The 26,715-nt window shown below is 41.9% G+C and overlaps 1 protein-coding gene across 1 annotated transcript; it reads right to left on the reverse strand.

Annotated features, from left to right (window-relative positions):
* Nucleotides 1–3,658: 3,658 nt before the first annotated feature.
* cxxc4 (CXXC finger 4) lies at nucleotides 3,659–26,405 on the reverse strand (the record flags this gene model as incomplete). Its single annotated transcript, XM_083981255.1, has 2 exons — nucleotides 3,659–3,703; nucleotides 25,581–26,405. 2 exons carry the CDS (start codon nucleotides 26,403–26,405, stop codon nucleotides 3,659–3,661), a joined length of 870 nt encoding a protein of 289 aa, XP_083837381.1.
* Between the last annotated feature and the right edge of the window lie 310 nt (nucleotides 26,406–26,715).

Raw genomic sequence — 26,715 nt, forward strand, 5'->3', positions numbered from 1 at the left:
TGAAGTCAAATGTTTACGAGGGTATAATTATGTCAAAACATTTTATATCAAAATAGTCAAAAGTCCACTGGCCTCGAAGCAGCGGTCTCCGGACCTGTCACTCAACGTTTCCGCGCCCTAATTGGCCAGAATTTTAACCTAGTAACAGTAAAACGGTAGAGTTTAAAAAAAATTCACCCCCCTCAGAGTGTGTGCGGGGGTAGAATCGGTTGAGACGAAAAAAATAAAATGTACCAGGCTGTAAATATGTTTTTTGAAGCTGTAAAGTCGGCTATTTTAACATGGGGCTCAATTTGAGTTGCTCCCTTCTGGAGCCAGCCCCCAGAGGAAGCCGAGGGGATTGCAGTTTTTTGAACGCGGAAGTGAGCTTCACTTCTCAAACAGACAACTGCCCCCTTGGTTTTATCATACCCAGGCTGTATTAAACCTGAGGGTGACACTTAAAGCCCAGTCAGGGAATGTAAATCAGACATTTCCTCTTGTCCTTGCAGTCGTCTTGTCCTTTTCTCAGTTCTCTATGGTGCTGGTTTACCTCACAGTGGTCATGTCTGAATGGTTGTCTCTTGCAAAACTGTTGCCTACCAAAACTCACATTCACAGGATCTGGTGAATCTTTGTATCAGTTCAGTTTCAGACAGGATGACTTTTGAAACCGTCATGGTTTTCTGTCTCAGCCTTGTTTATTGGCCTCCTGTCAAAATCCACTCATCTTCCTGTTTCCACATTCACCTGCTGACCTGTTTTCCATTTCCAATCACTGAAGGTTCCCCACATATCCATACACCTGTTCCTCATTTCCCTCATCTGCTGCCTGGTGTTTATACCAGCCCTCTGTCCCCAGTCAGGTGCCACAGTGTTTGCTAATGTCTCCGTGTGTTTCCCTTTGCGTTGCTAATGCTCTGGGCTCCCGTTTCTGCAGCCTATAGTTACCTGTTGTCTGTACCTGCCTGTCTGTTAGAAACTGACCCCACTCTCATGTCTGTGAATCAGGTGTATATCTGGCTAAATAACAAATGGTATCTAATTTAATTCTAGCGCAAACAGAGAGGTAAAATCTCATTTCTTGATGTGGTGAGGTGTCCTGGTGCAGCGACTTTGCAGTGTCTTGTCGTCATCATGAGGTTGCCAGGCAATGGATACAGTGCATAGAACGGAGCAGATGGATGTTGTTTGTCAATGAAGAGTTAAATATTTGTAATATATACAAACTGATGCTTTTGCATTTATGTTTTAGTTAAGATGAAACAAAATAGATACAAGTAATCTTTGGAGAGGTTGGTGAATTTTAATTTTTTTTTTTAACTTATGAGTCTTTTCCCCTGTCCTGGATGAGTAATGCTATACTAATTGCACTGAACCTGGATTCAAGCATATTATTTAAAACAAGCAAATCTCTCTTAAATCATTGGACTGCCATATTGAAGGCTAAAAGCTGGAGACACATGAGGACTCATCATACAGTATATCCCCACCACCACCACGCTAATATACTAACACACTCCCACTACCTCTGTTTCTGCCTCTCCCCGACTGAAACAGGAAACTGAACATTACCGCTGGGGCCTGAGGACTTTAAATCCCAGTTCCAGGGCGCAGAGTGGGAGGTGGTGGTGAGGGGGATTAGAGAGAGCTGTCTCTGATGTTATTTAATCTCAGCAGCCAGGGAGTGAGCGAGCCAGCGCAACCCCTGATGCACGTTATCAGCCTCTGATGACCAGTGAGGGGGGATTGGACGCCTCAGACGCCTCATTGCTGCCAACACCGCCGCTGCAGAGCACTTCACGTCGCCTTCCCGGCTGGCCCTAACCAGTCAGCGGCTCAATTTGGGTGATGGCAAGCGTGTTCAGTCAGGGGAGAAGTCGGTCCCGGATGATTTCCTCCTTCTCTGCTCGTTCTCCTCAGGAGTGACACCCCTCCCCACCTCAGCTACAGCCCCAAAATGCGCCTCTGTCCTCCCTGTCCCTCCTTCCTATAAACCACGGCCCCCCACTCACTACCCCTGAAACCCAAAGCGATCGCTCAGTTACTGAAACTATCTCAGGAGCCTATCTCGCTTCACAACCTCTTCCCCTTCCCCCCCACCCCCCCAACTCTCGCCATCCTCCCTGCTCTTGCTTCCCCACGTCCCTCCCCACCCTGTGCATTCCAGCATGACAAACCACATGGGATTTCACTAGTCCTTTAAAGTCTGCTGCCTCTGGGAACCACTCTTCTCCATGCAACATTTTAGTATTCTAGGGAATACGTGACTGGGGAGGCAACCAATGCCGTTATATTTCTACCATCTCCTCCTGGTTGTTATTTCTGTTGATGCTTTAGCAGGAGGTAGAAAAGAAAATGTTTATATCAGATGATCATCAACTGATCACTGATCACTTTTTTTTTCCTCTTTTGTTTTTTAATTAGTGGATTTATGTTTCTCTCCGTCTCTGGTGATTCCTGCACATCAAACATTTTCTGTCAAGATGTCTTTTAATGAAGTCTTTTTTTTATTTAACACATAAAAGCATCACAACAACAATATACAAATTCTTAGTAATCTTTAAAACCAAAACACATTTACACATGCAACAATAGGGTTTAAGACAATGAGCAACTTATTGAATCATTTTTGTTTTTGGAATGTGTTATTGTTATTTTGTAGGAGGAAGGACTGTCGTTAGCTCTGAAGGAGTAAAGTCCAGGGTATCTCGTAGCTCCAGAACAATCTGATATGTCAAATATGTATATGATCTGTAATTAATTCTAAATTTTAAATGTTTCAAAAAATAACCTACAATTCCTTTTACTGGCATTACTCCCTACCTTTTAGACAGTTAACAACCTTTAGTGATCCAAAAAGAAAAAAGAAAAGATTTGATGACTCAAATACATAGTCGGACCATCTTTGAAAATATGACCTCCAGACAGCAGTCTGACTCATAAACGTCTGGTGCTGTCACAATCAAATGACTCCCAATTAGATTTTAAAGAAGTGCGACTCACCACACAAGACAATGTGCCCTGCTCTGCAGTGAGTCCACTCAAACACGTCACAAGAAAACAAGTCACAGAAGCACTGCTGCCATCCTCCACACTGTCGCTCTCAGCGAGACGCATCGCGCCGCCAGCGACGGTCCTAACGTTCGGGTGGCATTTCAAAATATGATTTTCAGATGAAATAATAGACAAAGCCGGAGGTTGGTTTTGGTTGATAAAATAACAGAAGAGTCAACAAAAATGAAAAGGTTGAAGAATAATCAACAGAATAGATTATTGCTCCAGAGAAATGTGTGTGTGATTTGTTGTATCGTCAATCCTTGTGGCCTCTTCTGTTTGACGGATTCAGGATGATTGAATGATTGTCTGTTTGAGTCCTTTACATAGGATTGGCTGTCAACCTACAGCCACGACACTGAAAACACATTCATAGACACCAAAAATATACATTATGATACTGTCAAAAGGTACAATAATTACACAGAAAAGGAAATTACAGAGTTAAAACAACACCATTATGTTTTCATTTATCTTTTTGTCTGTCCACTTTTTCCTCTCTCATCCTCTCCAAATGTGTTGAGCACGTTGGGTTCTGTGAACATATCAAGTGCTCCTTGCAGAGAGTCAAGAGTTCCACCTGCCCTCGTGCTGCTGGATGGGGCGGCCTCAGCTCGCCTCTTTAAAAGAACCATCGGAAAGCTTCACCGCTGTTGACCGGCGTCCTCTGTGGGAGACAAAATGTGAAGGACACAGTTTTATTTTCAGGTTTTGAGGTCATGTTATTATCACGTCATGTATTCCCTTCAGAGAATTTCATATTTATATGAATAAATATAAATCTTCATATATTTTTCATACATATCCAATATTACAGTATTTTTCGGTAATCAGTAATATTACTGTGGTAGATAACAGTTTGAAATAGCATGGACATTAAGTAAAGTAAAAACCCAGAAGGGCACTTAAAATGGCTATAAAGCACAACCACCAAACCAAGTATTTCATCAAAGAGCCAGCCAAGGTGATTACATCCGCGTCCCACCCACACCCAAATAATCATTATGCTGGATGAAATATTCAATACAAATTCCCAAGAAGCAACAATGAGGCATTTAATTACTGCAGCTCTAGCTGCAGTGAGGGGGAACAGTGCATCATTTCAATTTGAGCCCGCGCCAGCAGCTGCCCCTCCTCTTTCTCCCCAAAACCTCTACGCCAGAGTGACAGCCTCTCCTTTCCCAAACTCATTTGGAAGTCATAGACATAAAATACTGAAGTCTTCCACCAATCCCCATGACCAATTAGCACATTTTTGATTTTCTTTTTTTTTTTAGCTGTTGACTGAGAGGGAATGGTGCATAATCACAACTAAAATCACTTTAGTCTGAGTGGAGGCAATTTGACATTTTAATACCAAGTGTCATCTGTGGCTCCTTAAAGGCATACTGATGAGTGCGTTAGCAGCAGACTGACTCCAACATTCAGGCCACATGTATAGGACTTACAGTGGAGGCCTACAATATGGCTTGGTGTTATTAAAATATCAACATATTCTTTGTGGCATCACATTGTGATGATGCAATCATATCATGTGGAGTCTGGAAAAAGAATAATTCCAACGTTTTAAATGTGAAAAAGGTTTGGTCTGATGCCATGCAAAACAGCAGATGAAACAATTTGCTTATTAATGCGTTGGCAGATGCATGAACACTTGAAATCATTTTGATTTCCTGCTTTTTGTGGTCTGATATGGTAGTAAACAGCATATTCTTTGGCTTCTGCAAACTTGGCATGGGATTTTTCACTATTCATTTTATAGAGGAAACAAGTCCATAGTCCATATTTAAACTTTCCATGAATTGCAACCTTGGATAAAAGTGGAGCACTGCTGATTAAAATGAGAACATGAGTCTGATTATTTTCCATGCAATCATATGTGCCATTTCATAATTGTGACATCGATATAAAATATTCTTGTTAATATACAGTAGTAGCATACGCTGTACAAAGTGTGTGTGCGTGCAAGCATCGCGGCTGTGACACTTGTAGGCAGACGGATTTAGCATATTGCTCATTTTTACACTTGTCACATTACAGTCGCTTCATTTACATTTGAGCTGGAACTTTTTGAAAACGTAAACAGTTGTGTTACGGCACCTTAGGCTTCCTCTGTAAACAGATTTAAGAAGAAATATTTACAAAGTGAATATATGATCAAAGGTCTGCGGAGAACATTTTGATCTAACAAGTGTGAATCCGGCCGTGACGTCATCAGAAAGAGCAGCCGAAATGATGGGAGGTGCTTTGTTGCCATGACGACAGATTTTGTTTAGTTTAAGTGGCTCAGTGAACTGACTGATAGGCCTACTGCTTAACTCAACCTAGTAGTTATATTAACCAAGTCAGTTAGCTGAAACCTCTGCTTTTTTAACCCTAACCCTAACTAATGAAACAAAACATACTGAGCCTAAACGACATCTGTAACAGCTGCTCGTACACTCCTTCTGAAATGTGTAGCGACCATTTACTTTTTTTTCCACACTACATTAAGCAATTACTATTATCCTTCCAAGTGAATAATGGAGGGACCCAGAACAGCAGGATACCATCGCCACCACTTTAAAATCATGGATGAAATGAAACACCATCGTGTTTTTGGAAGGGTCAAGACGCCCTCATGGATCCAATGTTTTCTTTTTGGCCTAATTACAATGAGTCGATGCCCGCCCCCTTGTTATGTCTCTGTAGCTCCATTTATTATGCTTTATCATTTTTTTGAGGAAGCAATTAGGCGTTATTATGAACGTGTTTTCATGTCATTTCTGCTTTTTATCCAACAGAACAGAAAAACAGGACGATAAGAGTAGGAAGGGCGAGTGGAATGAAACAAATATACCACGACAGTGTGAATCATTGGGGTTTCTCATCAACTGAAGTTTTAGCAGGTTTTCTTTGTGATGTTGAATAAGAATGAAGACCTCCCCACAGCTATGGTTCTCCTCCAAAATTTAAAACCATGTAAGCTATACATGGATGACACCACCTTCTTCCTTCATAGCTTTCCACCACAATCTTCACATCACTGAGAGCTTGAACCATTTCAACTTAAATCAACCCTTCATAACATTTTCAAACAAAAATGTCTTTGTTTCCCCTAGTGATGATGTCACATCAAAGTGAACAACTTGGCATTGCTTGTGATTTTGTAGTTATATATATTCGTGGCAGCCCACTGGTCAGCAAGTCTAGTTATGTTGTGGGATAAAATCAAATTTTAGCTAAATACATGCTCAGTGTATGGTTTATTTGACAGGATATTCATTTGAAACATACACTATACAATATCGATAGATCTGCAAGTTCCTGTAAGATCTCTCCAATATAATAAAACAGTACAGGCTACCAAACATTTGTGGCGACAAAATATTGAGCTTAATACAAGAAGTCAGCAGGACTTAAAGACTAATGTGTCTGAAGCAAACACAGAGGATAACATTGATCTTTAAGAACTTCCTGCAGGAAATATCAGCATGTTTGTCAGAGGACTATGACAAGTCTTCCTATTAAAGCATACGGTGGATGTGGAGCACCCATAAGGGCGCTTTAAGCCTGAAGTTCTGCTCTCTTGGACTAGAATGTGATGCTCTAAGAAGCAAGGAGGAGAGAACGGGGAGATGAGAATGTTTATCTTGATCCATATTCTCACATTGATCAGTCCCTGGTGGAAGTGTGGCTCGCCAGAGACAATAATGACCCTGATCTGGGCACTCGGCATGTCTCTGTTTTGTTAAATTCCCACGTTATCGATCCAGTGGGGCTCTTGAGTGCTGCTTGGATTCACTCCCGGGCCTCCTCACCTCGGCACACTGCAGTGACCAGGCACAAAGAAGGCTCAATTAGCACAGCTCCGCGTTGTCTGCTCCCCCACCTGCATGTGCCTTCAAAATCACTCCATCAACCGCCGGGGAGAGCGAGGGAGAAAAGACACAAGAACACAGGAGCGAGGTAGACAGAGGGAGAGACGGAGAGGGAGGAAGAAGAGGGAGGAAGGTGGGGAAAAGCTAAGGGTTGATAGTGTTACACCGGGGGGACACGGGGAGCAACACCAAGGTTTCACCTCAAATCAAGACGCCGTGGCAGCAGCTCAGCCTCGTGTCAACACCGCTGCCTCTGCAGCAGAGCATACAAAACAACCTGGCTACAACGACACACCGAGGGAAAGACAATTTCCCGCTCTGGCAATGAATGCACACGACTGAGTATTGAACTGACTGAAGGAGGGGAAAGAGATTTCTCCAGACCTCAAATTAACCCCACCACACTGCCACAGTAGGCGATGTATTCTAAGTGTCTGCCGGTGGCTTTCGGTGATAACAACACAGTAAAACTGACATGTGGTGGAATAATTCTCTGCTGATTCTGGCAGTGTGAGGTCTCTGGGCAGCCATGACACCCTGTGATCCTAACTGAACCTGGCAGGTGCAGTTAATGGTGAAGCCACGTCGACGGTTGATTGAGATGAAGTGGCGAAAAAGGCGGCGCGGGCTAAAACGGGACTTTGAATCATCATCAAACCAGCCGGACTGAAAAGGCAGCTCTTACCACCACATACACTCGCATACATTCACAAGCACAGACTTAAAAGAATCAGGTTAAGGCCGATCCTTCCTGTCTTTTCCACACAAATAATAAAAACACATCAACGGTCCTCAACCTCCCTAGCCCACCCCAACCCTGCCCTGCCTGCCTGCCTGCCTGCCTGCCCCTCCTCTCCCCCTGCAGCCTTGGCGTCACACTGAGCTGGGGCCAGAGATAAACCACTCAAGACGATGAGGATGATAATGGCAGACGCCGCAGCGCCTCAAAATTCAATCAGCGCTGGGACGTCAATGCGGATGAGTGTAAAAGTGAAATATGCTCGCCGGCGTGTGTTAAAAGACGCCACACAGGGCTCGCAGAAACAACAACAGGCGATGAAGAGAACGAAGAGGGGGGGGAAGCAAAGGAGGGAGGGAGGACGGAGGGGAAAAAAAACAAGCAGGGGAGAGAAAAAATGAAAATAATGTGGTCTCTACTACTCTTGCTTCCCGGCACAATCCCACTGGCATTCTGAGCAGACCTACTTTAACCACAGACTGTGAATAAATTACCCTTTTGAACTCGGGGTGATTGCAAATGTGCCCCGGTTTCTCTTGAGACATGTCTGGCACTAACCCTCAGCTCTATGCTCCCAGCCAGCCTTGTCACAGAGGTCCCCCCCCCCCTCACTACCACCACCTCCCTCCCCTCCCTCCCACTAACACACACTCAAGGCACACACACAGGCACGCACAACATCATAAAACTTTTAATTCACCATAATTACGGGTGGATCTTTTTTTTTTTCCAGCCAACTACGTCTCCCCCTCCCTCTCTGTTTTCTGTCTAGGAATTCTCAAGAATCTCCTCTGACTCTGAGATATATAAAAAAAAATGTGTTAGAGATGAGAAAGTATCCTGGAAAAAGGAAGAAAAAAAAGTGTAGTGGCGGAAAAATCAGAGTGGAGATGGAACAGATAGAAAGAAGCCAAACACAGGAAGGCAAAGGGAAGGATGGGAGGAAATCTCAGGGAAGAAACGGTGGCACTGGGCAGCCTATGGGAGTGTGCTGCTGATGTGTTTCCGAATACTCATTACATACACGTGGTCCATAAATTACCCTGACACCACCCATTATTTATTAACTTACAGGCCGCGAACCAGGCCACTTTTCATAACTGCAATCCTTTGGATGCAGCTCTGACAGGCTGCAAACAAAATGTATACAAATAAATACCGCTGCTACCACCTCTCTCTTGACACACATGCGCACACACAAACTCCCACTGACATTGCTTTAGTTGTCTGGATGTAGGGTGTTTTTGGGGCTTTTTTTTTTTTTTTTTACATAATTACAAACACTTTTCTTCGCAGCATCACGGCTGCAGGTGAAATTTGAAATCAGTCAAATTGTTTTCCTTTTGCCACAAACACCTCACACCTTGCACCCCCCCCCCAAAGTCTGTGATCATTTCAATATAAAATGACAACATGAGGGGAAATGACTGATTATTTTCTTAGGCAAACTGGAGGTGATGGAGGCAAAACTAGAGAGAGGTTAGAAGAAAGACAAGCGCGGAGGAGTGTGTTTTATCAGAGTCTAGGACAGAGGACTTTGAGAGCCAGCCAAACAGTCAGGGCCGATCTCCGGGTCTCAGAAAGAGAGAGGGGTGGGGGTGTGGGGGGGAAAAGTTTCAGCGATGCAGTCAGCCTTAACTGATGTGTTATATATTGCCTGCCACTTTATTCTGCAGGAATATTGGGGTGTTGCCAAGCTCCAACCTGGAAGGTATAGCAATCCATCACCTGCACTGTTACCATCGTTGGTGGGTGGGGGTTGAAATCTCATCTTGAAGCTTGTAGCCAATATTCTAGCCACCCAGTGCCGTTTATAAAAGGTACCTCTCCAAGGCCGCTATCACGGACAGACCACTCATCTAGTCATCCACACGCCACTGCCCCCAAGTCCTGCATCACAACACCGTAACGCAAACAGATTCTGCTCTATGCTCAGGCTGAAGCCCTGAATATCACCTGCATATACAAATGTTAAATATCAAAAACATCAATTCATCATCATATATGGGATAATAAGTGAATACATAAGCTGACTGTAATGGAATACTGACCGTGTATGAAACCTTGAAATGCAATTAAATTAGATTAAATTTGTATCATTATTATATAACAGGCGGTTGTCAGAGGTTATTCTATTGTTGGTGAAGAAATTGGACTGCACTATATTCAAACTTCAAAAAATAAACTTAAAGTAAGGTTATGCTTTCATAGATGTGGTTACCTGCACATGTTATTTTTTTCATCCTAAATGGAGATTTCAGGTCAGCTGTTTACATTGGATGTGATTTAACACAGTGTTTACATGCGCCTTTAATCGGAACAGCTGCATGATTTGCATAAAGGTAAAGAATACATTGCGTATTTGCTTTCCTCAATGGCTATCTTGCAGTATTTGATCAGCTCCCTTGAGATACTGTACATGCATATATAGTTAGTATTAAAAACAATCTCAGCAAAGGGCCCGTTGAGTTTGAAAGCTGCCATATTTGAAATGTGGACAAATTGGAGATGTTATCATGTCAGTGTTGTTTACTGTCCCCTATAAATAAATAAATAATAGTTATCAGCATGGCAGCTTTTCCTCTTGTTCACGTTGCCACTGAAAGTCTCATTATGATATCATTGTCCATGCAAAAATAAAAAATACTATTGAGTGACTATATACACCAAATATTAAGACAAAATTCTCCATTCTTCAGACAATACCATAACTTCAGTTTCATGAAACATATGATTCAGCCTATTAAAAGTAAGTAAGTTGAAAGCAAGGAAGAGTTAGAAAATTGTATAAATGTAGTTGTCTTAGTAATTGTAGTAGTTATGACAAATCAATATCCTCAAATGAAATGAAACTAATTAACTGCAATTTTCTTGCAGTTTGTCCAAATATTCAAGTTATTTTTATTGCCAGAAGCATCTTATCATCACCACAGAAATATGAGATCACCGGATGGCAAACTGCACGGGGAGAGGAGTTTAAATTCCTGCGGTTTGTAGGAGCACGAACGTCCTCACATTCTCAGTCTCATTCCACAGCGTTCACTTTTCACATCTGCCACAATAAGATGGTTTCCAAAACTGCCCTTTTATGGTCAACATTAACTACAAGTGGAAATACTGCATCATTCACTTTATAACAATTTTAAATTTAAAAAAGCTGTATTTATGATTAATCAATTCTAATCTTTACATCAACATTTTACTTTCTAATGTGAGATCAAAACCTCTACAAAGTTGACAGAACTTTCTGTACCAGCCTTGCAGACATTTACCACAGATTCCTCTGCTTACCTTCGGCCCCATCATCAGCTTATTTGATTTTACTCTAAAGCCTGAGATATTAACAAATTAAGTGGAATGCCATAAGCTATCCATCTATTTATCCTCAAAGTAGCATATTCAGATAACTCCACACACACATACTGTACACACACTTGTATGCTTACAGCACTAATGTACACACAGAGAGAACCCAAGCACACCAATGTCGTGATAGCATTTCAATAATGAAATACAGCTACAATCTTTTAATTCAAGGTCCAGCCTTGCACCAGGCCTCCATTCGAGCAAATCAAGCTAAGTGTATTGCGGATGTTTGTGAGTAATGAGGAATTTGGGAGTTTTTTGCTGACTAGGCACATGTGGACTAGGGGTGTTGGGGGAATGTATGATGGTGTGCTCAAGAGCTGTGCCTGGGAGAGGCGGGGTGGTCACAGGGGGGAGATTAGGCTGAGGGGCAGCGAAGGAAAACCAAATCCATCTCCATCTCAGAAACATCCTAAAGCAGATTACTTACTTCAGTGAGAGAGGAGGAGAGAGGGAGGGAGGAGAGCGAGCGAAGAGCACAGGAGCATGAGATGGATGAGGGAGCAGAGGAAGAGAGGGAGAGCAATTAGCATAGATGCAATTCTGGCACAGTCCTCTGACTTGATATTTGACCTTCTGCGAGAGACTTGCCAAATATTGCCCGAGAAGCGCAGACGGACCATATGGCAAAGTGCTGCTGGAGGCTGAGTGCGGTGTGACTCCAAGCCTCCGTATGCTAATGGGGGAATGTAATTACAGTGCAGTATTCCTGTAGGATGTATATTTTACTGGCCCTCCATAGGAGTGGATTTGCAGCGAGACGGGCCAAGCCTCAGTGGCTTCGGAAAATACACTTTTTATCAAACAGTCAGAGAGCCATTGAGTGGATAGTGAAATGGAACAGGCCCAGTTTAACTGGGGCAGCACAGCAATATGTCACTTTACGAGGCGGTCGGTACACATTGGTAGCGACTGAGACAGCTATGGTCAAATATAAACCCACATGGAAACACGTATGAGAGAAAAATGCTGAACCACAATCTGTTGTTCTCCTCTAGTTTGGACACACCCCAATTAGTGATGTCACAGCAGATGTTTTCCATCAGCCGCCAAAGGCAAAACACCTGCCGAGCCTATGACATCACTAACTGGGGCATGGCCCAAGGAGGGAGATACTTGAGGGTTTCAAACCACAGAGAGCGGCACAGCATCAGATTCCTGCCTGTTGTGACTCACTGTGAATTTACCCTTTTAATCTCAGGATATTAACCGGCTTTGCCTGAAGACAGAGAGCGGTCCAAAGGCTGTTTGAAGTATAGCCTAATTAACAAGTGGGAATGTAGCAGATAATCTGGACTGTAAATATGTACCCTAAAATACATTTTGCCTTAAATGTAAGAGAGAGATACAGGTGACTGACATTTTTCATATTTGCATTTTTTGATGGAGGGCCAAGCTGGAGCAAGATGAGGCGAGGGAGGGGTGGGAATGATTTGCCACCGAATCTCATGCAAGCAATAGCTTGATTTTCAGAAATTGCACATTGTAGCTTTAACTACTACTACACTGATATATGCCATACAGGTATGCGGCAACAATGACAGCCTCTTTGTCTACATTGATGTCTCAGTATCCATTGATATAAACATATAGGATCAGTCCAGGAATCCATAATAGGTGTTTTTACATTCAATGACAACAAATATTGGAGTAAAGGTTTAGATTCTTCTATTTAGCATTTATAAAAGAGTATAGCATTAAATGTGTGGTTTACAATGCACTTTGCATTATAGTGTGCGTGTATTTTAATCAATACTACAGCTCCACAGGGAGACTTGAAAGTTTCGTCAACATTTCAACTATGTCTCCTAAAAAAAATAAGAATTTGAAGCTAATTTGCGTTAATACGCCTCAACATTCATACATGGTATTCGGTGTCAAAATCATACTACAAATACTACTGTAAACACATTTTATGTTTTCTTTCAATATTTAACCCACAACACAATCTTTCCCTAAACTTAACAAAGTAGCCTCAATCTAAAAAAAAAAAGAACTTCAGGAGATGCTGTTGTTTTTATGTTGTTGAAGTCATGATTTACACAGCCAACCATTCGTCCTGACCTTCTTCCTATGACTTTTGTGCAGTACAAAGACATTACACTTCCTTGATTGGAAAAATGTTAAAAATAACCCATGCAGCAATGGTGTTTTTTCCAAAAAAATGTCCATGACAAAGCAAATGAATACATGGGTGGATGAATATTTACAAGCATCATAATTAATAATTGCGTATATGAATAACTAATGTTTTTTTCCTCCAGTAATTCATCAGCATTTGTCATGAGAATATGTTGTGGCAGAAACAAGCCCTGAGAGATGTGTGTTTCCTTTTAGGGTTAACACATTGTCTGGTCTGCTTTAATAATAATACCACTAATTCCATAACTATTTTAAATTCTCTCGCCCTATAACACGGAATATAATCTCACACAGTCCTCCCACACAGTGTGAGATATCTAGGTTAAAAAGGGAGTGACTTTTTGCTGCTGAAACAGTGCTCAGACACCGCGCTGCTTCCATTTCTCATGCATGGAAAATCCCTGCCCACACAGACGGAGGCTGAGCTGACCCTCGTAGGAAGAAACTGAGGCAGCAGCCTTGGGTCAGAGGCTGCCGTCTGTAGCCGGGATCACCTACATGCTACTAAGTACAACAGTGCCAGCCTCCATTTCAATTAGCTTCACCTAAGAACCCTTGTCCAAGTAAAGCAATTTTACACTGGGCTAACTCTCCTCTGGGAGCAAACCCTATACAGGGAGACAGCAGAGGAGCTTTCAGGTGCTGCTGAGTTTTCAGGAAAACAAAACAAAGAGATGCAGCGGCACAGGTCAGCTGAGCTCTGAGATGGGAAATCAGAGCCGTGTGAGCGCGGAGAGGGCAGGCGTTGTCTGGTGGGAGCCGGAGAGGAAGAGGAGTTGGGGGGGAAGATGAGCAGGACACACGTTTGAGTGTGTAGATACCTGAGGGATCTGGTATGGAAATCCCCAATTTCTCAGCCAAGTTGCAGCCCTTTGAACAGCGGAAGACGTCAGCAAGCACGGTGAGAAGCCATGTGGGTGTAACGAAGCGAGGGCTAAGCGAGGCAACATGCTGCCAGTTCTCTGAAATGTTAAATTGAAATGCAAAGTAGGAGCAGGCCTTCTTGTTTTGAGCAGATTTCTCAGCATCTGTGTGGGAGCCCTTAAACTCAGAGGGTCTATACACAGAGCTCTGCATATTTACTGTAAATAAACACAATATTTAGGTTAGGATTAGAATATACACACAGCTGAAGTTTAATCTTTAATTGCGCTCAGGTAACTGAGACTTGACTCAAATTGATCTACGTGTCAAATTCAGTGAGTACCAAAAAATAACACCACATAGGAAGGGTTAGCTACCGTCATTTCCAGGTGAGCAGTAAGTTGAATACTATATTAAAAACTTGAAGAATTGCATACAAATAACGTGGTTGTGCCACTCTCTGGATCAGACCCCCACAATACAACTACAACGTGGGAAGAGCTGAAAAGCTTCTGGTGAAAAATAAAATCACCATTCTTTTTTTTTCTTTTTTTCCCATAGCACAACATTGGGTGACTCACTCATTGGAAGTGACTCGCACTTCCATGAGGCTTGCGATGGTCATGAAACTTTGATGGTTGAATCATCTGTTCAAAAAGATGAACAACTGCCTGCAAAAATATCTGGTTCCTAAAAGATGGAGCCACAAACCTTTGTGCACAAAAATGTAAGGTCAAAAAGAAAATAGATAGAACTTCTACTCCCAAGGCGTGTAGGCTACTGGTAAGAAAAGAAAAGAAAAGACATCATAAAGCTGTTAACAGCATGTGGAAGCTAAAGATTACAATCTTGAGAATTTTTTTTTTTTTTTTGAAAAAGAAAAGCTAAGATGCATATAAGAATTTCACAACAACCATGACAACAAAGTGTTTTTAATTTGCTATCAAGATGGTTCTGACTTCTCCATTGCTGCTTTTGGATAAAAGCATCTCAACCATTTTAATAAATGACTAAATTGGTTGAGTAGGCCTTAAATCTACGTATAAATAGACACCCAGGTGCACGTAGCACTCTTGACTCCAGACACTGGGGTGCTTGTCTTGTTAATGTGGCTGTTAATAGCCACATTGGCTATCTATCCTGGGTGCAAAGACCATTCTTGGCTACAGATGTCTTTGTGTAAGAAGCATTAGCCAAAAATGATTTCTACAACATGATTTCTGTGAAAAGTTTAAATGACTAACCTTCAGTAGTTATGCCTTATTTCTCCAGACAACTCTTGTGTTTCTATATCAATTAACAATGTGGATATCAATAAAAATGGATGGTTAATAAAAGTGGATGATTTGAACCAAAGATTCAGAGTGCAGAAAACCCTTTCTCCCAGTTTAGAACTCAGTTGGTTCCAAGGCAAATCCAATATGTAGATCATTTACATTTGTTTTTGTGCCTGTTTCGTCTCCTGACGTGAGTTGCGTCAACCAACTTGCTTAACATTCAGGTCCACGCAACATGTACTCATGATTTGGGAGATGTGCATGTCGACTCCCCTGCCACCCACAGCAACACATAGCGCTGTGTATCTTCAGAGAACCATATAATTACAGTTTATGGAGTCACACGCCAAAAAGGTTGGAAACCACTGTGCTAATGTGTATACTGCTGGAAAATCCAAGGCCGTGTAGGAGGTCTTAATTTGGTTTTATTTAATTTGGCTGAGATTCACATACAATAACACTGTAAGGTCAGCTCTCTCGACATGCGGGGAGAAACCCTGTTCCTCAAGAAGAAAGAGAAACAAGGATTAAAGTCATCTAGTTAGACTAATGTTGCACCTAAAGCAACCCAAAACGAGGAATTACATAAGTAGGCTTTAGTTAAACTGGAAAGTGAAACTTAACAAAGATGGAAACAAGAGAGATGTCGTCAGGAGAAAGCCAGTGGGCAATGTAATATGCTAAAGGCAGGGTTTAAGACAGAGCTAATCCAAGCAGACTCCCCCCTGCTTAGTCATTCCAGCTTCACACTGATCAGACGGGAAACCGTTCACAGTTTGTCAAAACACAGCGTGCACTCTGAGCAGATTGAAATCATTTCTCTATGCAACAGAACGCCACAGACAGATCTTTCTAGGAGCAACAACAAACTATGAACAGCTCAATGGTTTATCAGTCATAGAGGACAAAGGGGCTCTCTGCTCAGGAATGAAAATATCCACCTGATGTCATCAGCCAGTGCATCATAAATCCTATTCTTTACCTGGGGGCCACCGAGTGACTTCACGCCTATGTGACACTCTCTAACCCCAGGGTTTCTATCAGAAAAAAAAAAAAAACTTGAGATATCTTTCTGGGCACGGTGTCAGATGCTTGCCATGAAATATTCATAATCTGAGAGCGAAGCCACAATAGAGGAGGTGGCAACACGCGAGGATTTGACTTGCAGAAACAGAAACGCTTAAACCACGATGACCGATTCCTCCCATCACCCATTGTCACTCACAAATTCACTTTCACATCAGTTCTCTCTGACGAATGTCACAAAGCCTACTGTCATTACTGCCTTTTAACCTGCTGATATAAATTCATCTGAGCATCTACAGAAATGTAATTCTATGGCCCTGTATTTTACATTAAATCCATTTTGCCTACAACAGAGAAGTTAACATAAATTGGATCAAATATTCTTTTTTTCTTTCACGGCTTCATATTATAACCTGTATCAAGTAGATTTTGCAAGTTAAACAGAAGCATTCAAATGCTCTAAAGCTTTAACCTGTAAAAGTCATGCATTTGAGAACATGTTGTGAGTATATTACTAATATGCTCAGATAAAGACTGATTAACTACCAAACTGAAGCTCACTACAAAGGCTTCCTGTTCACAATGGCATTACCATACATGATACTGCAGAATACCTTTTCAGAACACCTTCCTACATAAATGATTTTCAATCAAGCTTCAAACAAAAAGAAGGCAAAGGAACCATTCAAAACCTTGTGCTTGGGAAAACGTTTCAGATGAGATATGAACATTGTAAATAATGGGTGAAATAGTTGAACGAGTACTTCCAAGTCTGAAAGAAGTAAGGTTTGCTGACAGGCCAGGTCACAATATCCCAGATAAATCAGAAATCAATCTCCCAAGACTAAATAGAAATATCTTAAAGCTAGAGTGTAAGACTTTTATGTCCAAATACCCCTTATGTTAAAACCTTAATTGCTCTACAGTATAAAGGAGTTTTAAAAATGCACTGGTAGCAAGTCATTTCTGTTGCCAGAGTTGAAGCGGCGAGCAAACCAATTTTCTAAGTAGGCTATTTCCAGAGCTCCTAGCATTAGTGAGTTAGCTAGCATTGTTCATCATTTGGAGAAAATAGGTTATCCATACGTCTGGAGAAAATAGGTTATATTACGTCTCTGATCATTTAAAGCAGAAGTAAGCGATCCGGTCGTTTGGGCTAATGCTGCGTTCCAGGCAGGCTTGAAGTCACGACTTACGACTTTGTAGCGTTCCAGGCAACCCGTAACTCGTGTTTTTCCGACCTGTTGCACCTGTTTTACCTGTGAAAGTGCACTATAACGGCCACTCGTAACTTCCGACCCGTGAACTCGTACCAGATTGAACTGGTACGACTTCACAGGTCGGAAAAACACGAGTTACGGGCTGCCCTGAACGCACCATAACTTCTTGTCAGCCGACGGAGTTAGCAGCCCCCGCCCTCGTCATGGATCTATTGGTCCTCGTCCCTACGTCACCACATTCACGCGCATCCCTTGGCTGCACACACAGCCCTTCATGCCGTTCTCTCTCCTCACTGGATAAAACTTGTAGGATACAAGAAAAGTTTTCTCCTCGGCTTACAGCAGAGCAGAGTGACTGACAGACCCGTGTTTCAGACCCAACACTCTATGTAAGTGATTGCCGTCGGAAGATATAACTATTTAAGACTTATATTAACACAAAAATATCGCTTACTTCTGCTTTAAAAACAACAACACAACCTTGTGATATGGGCAGTTGCATTATCACTTTCTTAGGTCAGGGTTAGCTTAGCTCTTCCCATGAGTAATGTCATTGGAATTGCTCTTGGAAGAGTTGGTATTTGTACATGCACCTATAAAATAACGGCTCTTTGACACAGAAACATTGAAATATATAATAGACATATATCTATTATACATTTGCATGCGTACTCTATGCGTACTACTCACTGCCATAATGGGGGGTGACTAAAGTTCTGCACAGCAGGTTTAAGGATTTGCTGAAGCGTTGAGATTTCGTAGCATTCCTTAGTAAAGCCTATTTTCACTGTGCCAAGTTATTTGGTCTGTTTAAAATAACTTGAATATAGGCTACATATCTATGGTCTGTGGTCCATATAGTCTATTTTCAGTCAGTGAGGTTGTATATATAATGTTTTATTTAAAATCATCTTCGTTCTGGAGCCTTAGCTTTGCTGCTCGGCAGAAAGCTCTTGCATTGAGGGCAGGGTGTCTTCACCTTAGGAAACAGGACCGGTCAATCAGCGCCATAGTAGGAAGTGAGTGTGATGAGCGGTGAGGACAGTTTTGAGGTTTGACTTGAGGAAAAACGTTAGAAATCAATAGCAGAACTGTAATTTAGTGGTCTGTCAAAGAGATCAATATCTGAGAGAGAGGGGGACAGTGTGTATGAGAAACTTAAGCAAAAGTGTTCAGTGAAATACAAATCAGCACATCATCAACACCTTGGGTTCAATGCAGGTCTGGTCTAATACTGCCAGTGCCTACTTTTAGTATAATAGGATGAATGCTTATTTTTGTAATAAGTGTAGGATTAGACCAACTGCAACGTCACCATAGGATAATTATAACCCAATGTAATGAATAAGTGGTGACTTATTGCCCTCTTAACAAACAATTCCATTCTTTTTAGCTGCACGCATTCTTGAACGTGATTGGGTTAATCCATTGACTTCTCCTACATTGATTGAATCCTTAACAAGAAGAAATCTGACAAAACTATAACTTTGCCCACTTTGTCCTGCTGAACATCACTGCAGAAACTGAACTAAATGATGTTTAACAAAAAGAGTTTGTGTTTCAGTTGCCTGAATTATAAAGCTTATATGAATGGATGCTGCCTGTATTAAGCAATTACCAAAAACATAGTGGGAATGGTTTCAATGATGTCTTGTTCCCTAATGTACGTCCAACTGGACCAGATTTGATTGAATACACTGATCAGTATTGTCACTCTTTGAGCCCTTTGCTTACACGAGGGGACTAAAACAACATCAACAGGACAATACTTCATCTCCTGCTCTTAACAACCTTAAAGCCCCTGTACGGAGCTTTTAACTGGATACGCAAAAGTCTCTGGTTTCTGCTGATGTGTCTCTGTTACCGACAACAGCAAATGAGCCCATCAGTGTGAAGATACGCTATTTCTAAGTAGTCTAATTCTATACCTCTGGGAGGCATGGTCGGGTCGGACCACTGACGAAACGATACGAATAGATACATTACGCTGCTAAAAAAAAAGAAGAAGCAAGTCCCGTCTTCTTTCCGACGTTTCCAAAACAAATTTACACGCGCGGTCCAGACAAACGTCTTCATGACAGTGGGAAATTCATTCCGCCGCTTTTGTCCACGGGGGAATCAACACTAAATGAAAAGTCTTTACAGGGGCTTTAAGTGTTAAAAGAGCTAGTTCTCAACATCCCTCAGCCTGGTTTTCCTTAAAAGTCACAATACCACAGTTGTGTATCTCTGCAATCTGGCATCACAACTGTAACCATCGTAATTATTGAATAAATGAGCATAAAATTACAGATGTTTCCCAGCTGGTATCGAGAATTAATTATACTTTTGTGGGATGTTTTGCTTTTCTTAACAGGCATCCAATGCAGTTTGATGGATTCCTACTACAAATATCACTCCAAAATACAAGAAATACGATCATGTGACTTTCATGAAAGAACTTACTTACTTGGCTTGAATGGAAATGAGCAATTATTAAGATCATTTATCATTTTTGTGTGTCGTTTATGTTACAGTGTACTAGTCAGGACAGTGTGTTAACATTGCTAAGGTCTAATATGCACATGATAAAGCCACAAAGGAAGCAGCTCCATGCCTGTTGGAGGACTTTGGTTTTAGCTGATTGAAAATTGTGAATAACACATTCAAAAGTAACTTTTCTGTGGTCTGGCTTTTCAGTCGGTTCATTCACTCATTTTCTACTGGTCTTGATGCACTTAATAAGGAAAACACTTTGTAAAAGGGACAAGCACCGTTTACTTATCACATTAGAGCCAAAACATAAAATAAATGCATATATCAAAATAAGTCAAGATCTCATCAGTTTTCTGGAGAAAAAATAAGATGATAAAAAAGAAAAAAAAAAGAAACACCTTGTTGCGATTCTCTATGCTCATTACAGTCCCCTGATGCATTTACTGAAGACTTCTCTCTCACACTTTTTCATAGAGGCTCTCATGACGAGATACCTTTTAACTTCTCAGCCGGAGTCAGCATTAATAATTTATTCTCATCTGTTTAAAATTTAAAGTGCCACACATTAACGTCCTCCCGCACCTGCTCTTTCACGCTGTCCACCCTTCGACGGGCTGCTTTTCTACCCATCTACCCCTCAACGCCACCCCACCCCCTTCTCTCTGTCTCTCTCTCTTTCTCTCTCTCTCTCTCTCTGTCTCTCTCTCTCCTTGCACTATAATAAAGACAATGACAATGAGTTCCTTTTTCACCGCTGAACCAGGGATGTTAAATCAAACAGGGGCAGAGGAGGCGACAGACCACATAATGTAAGGGCATCGTCCGGACGCCTCCGATTACGCTTTGGCCTTAATTGGTGGCAGTGGCAAAAATGATGAATTCTTTAACAGTGCCGTGCGGTTGTGCCTTCTCAAGCACAGCAAAGGCCTAAGGAGGACAGCTACTCTGTGCAAATGGAAGCTGACAGAAAATCCACACGGCACGACCAATCTAGGGGAAAAAGGGCATGACAATGAATAAGGGGGCCCCTGCTCTTAAGTAGCTGACGGTAGCTTGCAGGGAAGATGTGTATAATTAAGCGGTCTGCATCGTGGTTCAGATGGCAAAATCCTATTGTCTTGACAGGAGCTTAAGGTTGCCCTTTAGGTTGAGATGCGCAGCAGCGTACAGCCTCATTTTTCTTTTTTTCCCTTTTTTTTCACACTCCCCCAGACCTCTGCGACCAAATTAATCTGCAGTTTTAAAGCTTGAATAAATCCAGTAAGTTAGAGATCTGCAGATCTAAAGGCCGTCTGTCCCTCAGGCTTTTCCTACTCTGCTTTTTTTTTTTTTTTGAATTCTTTTTTTTTTTATTTCTTTACCCCCTCTCCTTTGCCCACGGAGATTGGCTGGGAGCACTCAGTGTTATCTCCAGGGAGGCAAAGGTTGGGGGGATGGGGTGAAGGCCACAGATTTGTCCTTATCTATTCTGAGCACACCTAAAACAAATTAGACCTGGCTGCTGTTGCTTATTTGGCTCCTGCACTCTCATTAAGAGGCTGAATCCAAGCTATTTTCCTCAAGGTCCTGCTTCCTACCATTTTGGGCCTTGTCTTTTATCACAATAGCAAAAGGTTTCTCGGCAGCCATGCCACCTTTTCATCTCACCCATTTCATGTACTCATATCAACACTGCACAAAGAACAGGGACAGGAAGAGAGAGGCAGAGAAAGAACACCACCTTTTTCCAGGTTTTTCCTGCTCATGACATGATGCTGGCCTTTGACATTTGTTAATTGAAAGGAAGAATCTGTTCTATTGGATCTAGTTTTGCCCTCTTCCTGCTTTTTCTACACTGTGCTGTACAACCAATCAATTAGGAGCCTCTCTGGATGTTTCTATATCAAGGATTTTTGCTTTGTGTAACTGTTCCTGTCAACAACCCAGTGAACTGACACTTTAAGTGAAGTTATTTTGTCATAGAGAATTAATGTTTTGTTTGGCTTGACCTAATTAATCATGACTTCCAACTAACTTCTAACTAACTAACTAACTAACTAACTAACTTCTAACGTACTGACTTCTTTGGCCTTAAATAGATGTCATGTGATTTTCTGTCTCCAACAGATAAATAAAAAGCTGCATTTCAGTCATATAACATAATGTCTGGCTTTGCATGCAATAATTCATTATAATTAATTATATTTTTGACTTTTAATGAGAAATATATTCACATCTTGGGGTCTGTCTCTAAAAATTGCTCAAATGAAACAAACTAAGAAGGAAAATCATTGTTGCTCACAAACTCAACCTGTGATGAGGGGAAGTGCTTCATCTTACTCTAAGGGGTCACAAGCCAAAAAGACTGAGGAGCACTGCCTTTAGAAAACTATGAGGACATATGGAACCGCTCATGCAATGTCAGGATTTGTGCCACATTTTGTCAAGCAACACATGCTAGTGTGGATAACTTTCACATTTACCAAATTAAAAAGATGTTTTATATAGAAATAAGAGTAAAGTTGAGATAAACAGATGAGGTAAACAGAGGTGGAGGCACAGCCCGCCCTCTTATGAGCATTATTTCATTTGGAAGTTAATGAAGGACCTTTGAGCCATCGGAGCTCAAGCTATGCAAAGGTAACTGCACAGGAAATGTTAGGTTAGATGAGATTCCTCTGCCAGACTAATCCATCCTGGAGCCTGAGAGCAGCACAGAGACAGAGACCGAAAGCGAGCAGAATCTGCTGCAGAACAGCACAGCAGTGACACAGGGCAATTCTCTAGGGCCTTGCATTAGCGCGCTAAATTAAAGGGGGTATTAGATTAAATTGGCTCTCCAATTTCAGGGGTGTGAGTAAAATTCTGATTTGCATTTTCCACCGCTGCTTAAGATATAATTAGTTCAGGGTGATTCCCATGTGGAAAACAGTGACAGCCAAATCTAACTGGCTGCCAGTAGCTTATCGTCTCTTCCAAGGCAAAAGGTACACTCAGCTCATGCTTGGTGTGTGTGTGTGTTTTTTCTTTTTGTGAGAACAGTATGTAGTAAGAAATGTGGATGTGAGTGTGGTTGTGTGATTGTGTGTGTGTGTGCACATAACTGTTGTGTTCACATATGAATTTGCATGAACATTACAGGCTGTAAATTCTCCTTATAGACTCAATTCTGCACTTGATTCCTCTGTGAGCGACCATAAGCACCGTCAACATGGTGGAAAAATCCTCTCCTTGTTAATGTATGTGGAAAAGTTAAGACTAAGCAAGTGAACAGCTTCACACCTCTAAGGCGCCTTTAAACCCAAACCCATTTCCGCAAGCTGAAGGCACCTGTAATTACGGATGTGGAGTCAAAAATAACAATTACTGCTGGAGAAGTCCATAATACGAATTACTGAACTCAGTGAAGAAGCTTTTAAAAGCAAGTGTGGATTTGTTTTGGGGGGAGGGGGTTTCACACCCATGGTAATTCTAACCGTCTTTGCAAATGGATGTTTTCCAAAAGTGAGTCAACCCATGCATTAAGAATGTGAGGCCAGCTTCCTGGACACCTGTTTGAGACACCTGTTAGTACAGGATCTATGGAGTCAGCATTAAATAAACTTCCGATTTACACCGCCAGAGTGTCCAACCCAACACCAATAGCCAATCAGTGACCTCTTTATTGAGACAGTTAAACCCAGGTTTCCCCTTAAGGAGCATCTGAGGCTTCCACATCTGTTTCAGCTGGTTCCAACATTCAATTTAAGCTGCAGTATAAGGTACTAAATGAAATATTCACACCTGTGACACCATGGCTGCACCAAATCCAGACACAGTATTTTCATTATACACTAAAAAAGTCTTCCTCTCCTCATGTCAATTCTGTCTGTAATATGAATCCCACTGTTAAAGACTAACTTTCCTAAAACAAGTGCAATATCAGAAACAAAAATAAATACAATACAGAAGTAAATACAAATCTTCAAAAATCAGGTGACACTTCTCTGTTTCTGGAAGTCATTCGATTTTTAAAGTGGAAGGGAGATTTTTCATCCTTCACTTGATTTTAAAGAAAACTTATGCCTTATCTATTAACTTTCAGAAACTTTCAGAATAAAGCTCAGCCGTTTGGGGTTAAAGAAAGTAAAAAAAACAGACCTAATTGAGTCTCTCAGTTTCTGTTTTAATTGCAAAGTGATGAAACTTCTGATGTTCGAGACTCCTGTCAAATAATTAGAAGTTACTAAAATTTTAATCAGGGATACTAGACGTGGGTGGCATGCTGTCCAGTCAGGACTGTGTTAGCAGAAAATGTCCATGTAGCGCTACATTGGAGAGTACTTAGACATGTGTGAAAAGAACTATGTGAATAAATATTATGATATTGTATTTTGTTGGTCAAGAAACCTCAACATTTACATTCTGACACAGAATCTTAAGTTTCTTGATTACTGAAAAGGAGCAGGCACCGTCAGAGGTGATATTCATAAAATAAAAAAAACACATTCAGATGAACTTAAAGTGTTATCTGCAAAAACAAACACTTTAAAAAAAATATCAGATCCAAGCAAGAATGCAAAATACATGGTGTTTCTCCATAAGCATATTAGCTAATATTTTACAATTAACCTCTTTTTCCTCTCTGTGTAATCACTTAATTAATGAGCAAATCATCTGGCCCCCAGGTTGCATTTGTGGTGACTCATCCATACAGGCTCATGTTAAGTCAGTGAGCAAGTTCAAACTCTCAGGGTAAAGAGAACCAGAACTTTACATTCACATTCTGCCTATTTGCCCTTGAAAACCGAATATCAACCAGTAACTAAATCAATTAAAATGAACCTTTAAAAACAACACTGCCCTCTGATTGTGCCCTAATGAAGCCTCTTGCTACTTGTCAATTAAGTCTTTGCCTAATGTGTTTTTCTCTTCTCTAAGTGATGCTGGGTTTTTTTCTGCCTCTGCACCCTTCTTGATAAGCATCATGTCCTAAATTGATCTGTAATTGGCCATAATGACACAAATATAATATAGAATGATTTCATCTCAGCCCCCCACTGTATATGCCCAATCAATTCATTCAGGATCAGTGGGAGAGAGGTTGAGCGTGGGTGCTTCACTCCCCTCCCCACACAAAACTTGGGGATGTTTTGAGAAACGCCATCAGCAGCCCTGCCATCACTCTCACCATCTCTTGGTGGTCGGAGGCTGAGGCTTTGTGGGATATTGATTCTCCCCATCCAGAGACGGTTTCCATAATTGGTTAAAATGACCGGGTGCAGAGAGGGATGGCTCTCTGCTGAAAACCATTTCCCAGCCCTGCTTGGAGCTGAGCCAAGCTCGGGGTTGTTCGGATGCGTTCCAGCCCCAGCCTGACTGGCAGCAATTAGGGGTGTCTGAGCCAAGCTCAGCTTGCGCTCCGCACAAACACCCCTAATTACTGCCAATTAGGCTAGGCGGGTAGGCAGATTTGAGAAGCCGGGGGGATGTTCAGGCATGGGTGGGCATGGAAACAATTTTCAAGGGCTTAGAACGTGACTGGATGAAAAGGTTAATGCTTTGGAGTGCAAGGGGATAATAACAAAAGAAGGGGAAGCAGAGCCCGGGTTCTCACCTCCAGCGATGAGCCTGGCTTCTTCTTCAGCTCCTCGCATTTCCTAAATTTGCAGATCTGGTGGCCCGTTTTGCGGTTCCGACAACTGCTGCAGACACCACAGTTGATTAGCCGCCTGCAGGGTGCACAGACCCCACACCTTTTCCTTTTCTTCTTCGCTGGGTTTCCACTGGATGCCGAGGAATTATTCTGTGGGCAGTCTGCCAGATTGGCAATTTGAAACGCACTGTCTGTAACGGCTGCTGAGGCTGCGGGGGAGTGAAGGGCTGTCATGACGATGACCCCGGGAGGTAATGAGATGCCCCCTAAAGCCGGAATAGCGGAAAAAGTTCCAACGCGTTCTGGGAGATTCATTATCTCTGCTTCAGCAGCGCCGCATTTCAGCTTGTTCATGCATTCTCCTGCTAAAGGTCTGCAGTGTTCAGGGGATAAGGTAGAGAGGAAATTATTATTTGCCATTTGCAGCGTCTCTGGCGGCACGCCAGGCTTCCCCGGCCTCTGGGAGTCATTTCTATGCATGCTGGTCCTATTAGGGTTTATTGCCGCTGATTTCCTTCCCCAGAGCATGGCGTTATCGCAGTTCCAAGGGGACATGCCAATTCTAGCACTGGGAAAAATGGGCGTTGTGATGCGGGCAATCTTAGCAGTCTGTGGAAATGCCCCATTGGTTTTATAAAAGTTTGCAAAAGACCTGTACCTTTCCATTTCTGCGTTATAATCCAAAAGCTGGCTTAATCCACCATCCTGAAGATTATCCTTTTGTAAGAGAGACACATCTGCGTTCTGTCCGTTTTCAATGCAAAGCGCATTGTTTATGTTAGACATGGCTGAGGAATGGTTTTCAATGTTCAGGAGAAGAAAGTGAAGTGATGCCGGCCTTCGTAGAGCTGAAGTTGGTTACCAACAGTGTGTTACCATCCTGGTTTATCTTCTCCAGTGCTAAAAACAAAGAAAAAAAAAGAAAAAAAGAAACAACAGTTACACACAAAAGAGGCAACTGTTTTCATTCTAATCAGATTTCATTTCACTGCTTCAACTTTTCTCTGAAGATAAGAGCTGAACATTTGAAGAATCTTCTGGCACATTGTTTACACTCTCACGTTTTTATAGTGGAACCATCACAAATAGTCAAAGC

Source organism: Trachurus trachurus, assembly GCF_905171665.1.
Source record: "Trachurus trachurus genome assembly, chromosome: 1".
Taxonomy (NCBI): Eukaryota; Metazoa; Chordata; class Actinopteri; order Carangiformes; family Carangidae; genus Trachurus; species Trachurus trachurus.